At 33.4% G+C, this 4,647-nt stretch overlaps 1 protein-coding gene across 1 annotated transcript; it reads right to left on the reverse strand.

Moving 5' to 3' along the window:
- Window positions 1-516: 516 nt before the first annotated feature.
- LOC110658751 (EID1-like F-box protein 3) lies at window positions 517-1,648 on the reverse strand. The gene has a single exon (XM_021816482.2). The coding sequence runs from the start codon at window positions 1,600-1,602 to the stop codon at window positions 766-768; it is 837 nt and encodes a 278-aa protein (XP_021672174.2). The 5' UTR covers window positions 1,603-1,648; the 3' UTR covers window positions 517-765.
- Between the last annotated feature and the right edge of the window lie 2,999 nt (window positions 1,649-4,647).

The following is a 4,647-nucleotide window of genomic DNA, read 5'->3' on the forward strand; positions in this document are numbered from 1 at the left end:
AAAAATATTTTTATATTTTTAAATATTTTTTTTCTATTTTCTCTTTATTTTAAAGAGAAAAGAAAAAAAGATAAAATATATTTATTTTCTCTTTAATCTTTTACTCCTTCCTTTATTTTCTACTCAATTCACACAAAAAAATAAAAAATAAATTTATTTTTCACTCACATTTTCTTTTCCCTCTTACTTTTCTTCATTCCCAAATATACACTAAATTTAATATTAAACAATTATTTTTAAAAAAAATATAAATTTTTATTATTATTTACATTTAAAATATATTAAATTAATTTTTAATATTATTCAACAACAATAATATTCCACAAATTAATAATATTCAATAATCGGTTTTTTCAGGTTTAGAGTTAGAGGTTGGTCTTCCATTTGCGCAGAACGGAGAAGTGACAAAGTTCTACAAGACGCTAATGCTCGTGTGGATGATTGTTGAACGAAATTCCCTGTGGCTAATTTGTTTCGTTTTTGTATTTTATCTTTCTGCAGTACAAAAAAAAAAAATTAATATTGATTATAAAAATCACATTAAGAAAAAACAAAGTGCATATCTACATTGCCAACGAAAAGAACTTCACTTTCACATGCGTGGGCCATAAGTAAAAAATACAAAAGAAATTAGAAAAAGAGAAATATCCCGCTACAGAAAAGAGAGAGCGCCAAAAAAATCCATGTCAGCATAATCTTTACTACTACAAAAGCAATATGGGCCAAAGCTATGGGCAATTCGTGGGTCATTGCCCTGCAACCTCTTCACCCATCGAGCTCCAACTGCCTTCCGTCGTCGTCCAGATCATCATCACTAGAATCTTCGTCGTCGTCCTTGTCGTCATCTGCAGCTGCACCATTATCTTCGTCGGAAGACAGCGGCACAAGCCAACATGTACCGTACAAGTGCCCATTTAAACACACAAAATACTCTAACCCGCCCTCGCTTGATCCAAGCCGCCTAGCCGCGCTCTTCGGCACCAGCCGAGCTGAAGTCATATTCCATACGCGAAACCCACAATAAGGGCACCGCAATCTTTTCTCTAGCTCTACCTGCCGTCTGATCAAGCATTCCCTCGTTCTTGATTTCATAAATCCCCGAAATACCCCTCTGTAAATACCCAAATCATCTTCATTATCTCCCGTTGGATGCTCACACGGGTCGCTCACGAACAGCAAATCGTCCCGACATTTCTTGCTTAGAAAACTCCGACCCGAAGTTTTAGAAAACCGAGAACTTTTGACGAAATGACCTGGAGAGGGTTGGCTCAGTTTAAAGTTTCGAGTTGACTCGCAACCGCAACAGTAGAACATGAGCTTTGCAAGCGCCCTCCAACTGTCTCCGAAGAGAGCATTGGGCACACCATCTGTCAATGCTGCTAACATGCGCGGTGCGCGATACACACACAACTCCCGCCATAGCAACCGTTTGGCTATGGCACGGAGCTTATGGTTCACGGAGGCCGTGGCACAGAGAGCGTGAAGGTCCCATTTTATGGACTCGAAGACAAGCAGGAGTATACGCTGGTTGAGTATCCCCGATTCACCTGCATCAGCCCCCTGATTCGGCGGGTTAGTTCTCAGTCTCTTGCTCGCGCTCATCGGTACAATGCCTGAGCTCCCGGTATGTAATGCTCTTAACGCGGTTCCTTATATGATAACCGGCGTCAGCAGCTAAGCTATAAGACGCGTGTTCATTACTCAATAACAGACAAACACGTGTTCGCATTCGATTAGTGAAAGGACGCGTGGTGATATGTAATTGCTGAAATGCGACAATTCAGAATCGCAAAATAACGTCCGGAATTGAAATTGCGAGCGCTTGAGAACACGTGTCCTCCCCCTATGAATTTGACTCAAAATATCTCCAGTTCTGCGTGGCATCTTCTGGAGGGGTGTTCGGACAATGTTACAGTGACACCATAAATATCGATCTTTCTTTCTTTTCTTTTTACTGTATATATATATATATATATTTCTGTACACTATTAATTCTTATTCTTTTATGCAGGCACGTGGTCTCGGTATGGTATAGAAAAAACAGAAATAGGGAATTGCACGGACGCGAAGCCATACAGCAAGGCAATGTGACAAGAAGTGAGTTTTAAATGTGCACTATTTAAATGCGCGTGTTGTGCACTTATATTTTTAATATTATTGCTATTATTTTATTAAATTAACGCTTAATTTAAGCAAGAAAAAGTAAAAGAAAAGAAGATGACAATTATTGAAAAATAGTGGACCTTCCCTTAAAAAATAATGGACCTAAACAGTTGAAATTCTGTTCATCTCATTTTCTCCGACTCCCTGTTTTTTTTTTTATATTTTAATAAAATTAATTATTTAATTTTTAATATCTATATTTTATTATCTTAAAAATTATTTAATTTTTTTTATCAAATTTTGTGTTAATTAATGCGTATCAAAGTGTTATACAATCTCTTTATTATAGTGAAATAAATTAATGAGCCTTTATATATATATATATATATATAGTTTCTTTATTTTAATAAAATTAATTAATTAATTAATTTTTATATTTTTAATATATATTTCTAAATAAAAATAACAATTTTATTGTGTTATATTAAATCTGAATTTATATTTTCTTAAATTGTTTTCATTTAATTTTTTGCTCATCATTTTTGTATTTTTTTGAAAAATAATGTTTTTAAATTATCGTGTTAATTACTTAAAAACTTAGAGTAATTGATTAACTTTTGTATGTATATAACTTATATCAATTTCTATGAAAATATGTATGAAAAATAAATATAGAATAAAGAAGAAGAGTGCAAGGACAGAAGGAAATAAATATGAGAATAGAAAAATAAAGAGAGAGTATCAGGATAATTTAGGTATTAAAAAATAATAAGGGAGACTAAAATGTTAATGAAATTATATTAGAAGAATTAACTAATGAATTTTTTAAAATATATGAATTAATTAATTTATTTTATTAAAATTGAATAACTAAATAATAGTTTGATTGTCATTAAAATTTTGATAAAAATTTAATAAAAATACTAAATAATTTAATAAAAAGTAAAATATATAGAATAAATAGTATATTTTGAAAATATAAAAATTAAATAATTAATTTTATTAAAATATAAAGGTTAATAATAATTTTCCCTAGGCTAATAGGGACTATATGTTTAATTTGGAAACACATTTTAATAAAGTAATTATATAGTATCTCTCTTATTTGATATAAAATTAATATATAAAATGATAAATTAATTAAAAAAATACATAATATCACGACCCAACCTATGGGCCGGATTGGCACTAGGACCTAGGCCAGCTTAAAGCCCTCGAGGCCCGTAATAAGCCTAACTATTCCTCAACCCAACTCTAAGATCTATTTGGGCCCAATTTTAAGAATTCAACCGGACAAAGTCCTGTCATAAAATGGACCATTCAGTTTTTTACTCGCCCGACCTATAAACACAGTATGTAAAAAATTGGGAAGCTCAGCTCACCCTCCACATAATCAAAATATCATAACTCAAATGGGAGCTCAGCTCTCTCATCCAATCCCATCATGCATACAGTTAATAATTTTACAGGTCCAACATAACTTTTATAATACAGGCCCAAAATAAAAATAAGTGCTTCTAACACATGCGGAGTCTAAAATTTAACTCAATTGTACAAAATACATTAAATACTATTAATGGACCTGCGAAGAAGAAGAGTAGGTTAGCTACAACAAATAATACTCCTGTAGCCTGGAAAAATAGATGAACAGGAGTGAGCGTTCGACTTAGAGAGTAAAATACTAATTTTAATCATAATCTCTATAGCTATCTAAAGCTAATGCACCCTGTAGAGTGATATGCAACATCCTCATAATTTTCATACAATTCATATCATAACAGCAAAAAGGCAATTTGGAGCACTCACACACCCAACACTGTCAAGTAAGACATATATGGGAGTTGATTCGCTATACGGCCCTCTCAATCCAACCTCTGCCAGCAAGTGTCTCTCAAGCCGGACTTTCGCTTAATAAACCAAGTGCAGGGTCCCAGCGAGTGTCTCTCAAGCCGTGTCTACCCTGACTTATCCATAAAGGACCGGGTCCCAACGAGTGTCTCTCAAGCCGTGTCTATCCGTCCTGTCTATATTTAATACTACACCACACACACGCCAACGCACACACACTACTCCAAATTACCACAAACAACATCCATAGCACTTCATCAATTTAAAATGCAACATAAATCATGCCTAATATTTAAACAACATAGATATATATTTATAAGTGATGCATGGGCATGCTTAAACATATAATAATATCGAAATTACAATTAAAATTAATATTTTACTCACAAACTTGAACCGAGGTCACTGCGGGGGCTGGGGGGAAGAGGAAGGCTGTCCCGGCTCACTTGACAATTTCATTACAATTATTTAATAAATTTGACTCAATTATAAGTTTAGAAAATACCAAAAACACTCTAAGTTGTGCTGAAAATCCGGTAGAATATTCCTTATACCTATGACCTACCCAACCTGCAAAATGGTTCAAATAACACTTCTAAACTCAACCCATATCTCATCATCATTATCTTCAAACCAAGCAATAATCACAACATTAGACAACTCAATTATAAGATTTCAAAACTAATATTTTTCAAA

The sequence above is a fragment of the Hevea brasiliensis genome, chromosome 9, assembly GCF_030052815.1.
Source record: "Hevea brasiliensis isolate MT/VB/25A 57/8 chromosome 9, ASM3005281v1, whole genome shotgun sequence".
In the NCBI taxonomy this organism is placed as follows: domain Eukaryota; kingdom Viridiplantae; phylum Streptophyta; class Magnoliopsida; order Malpighiales; family Euphorbiaceae; genus Hevea; species Hevea brasiliensis.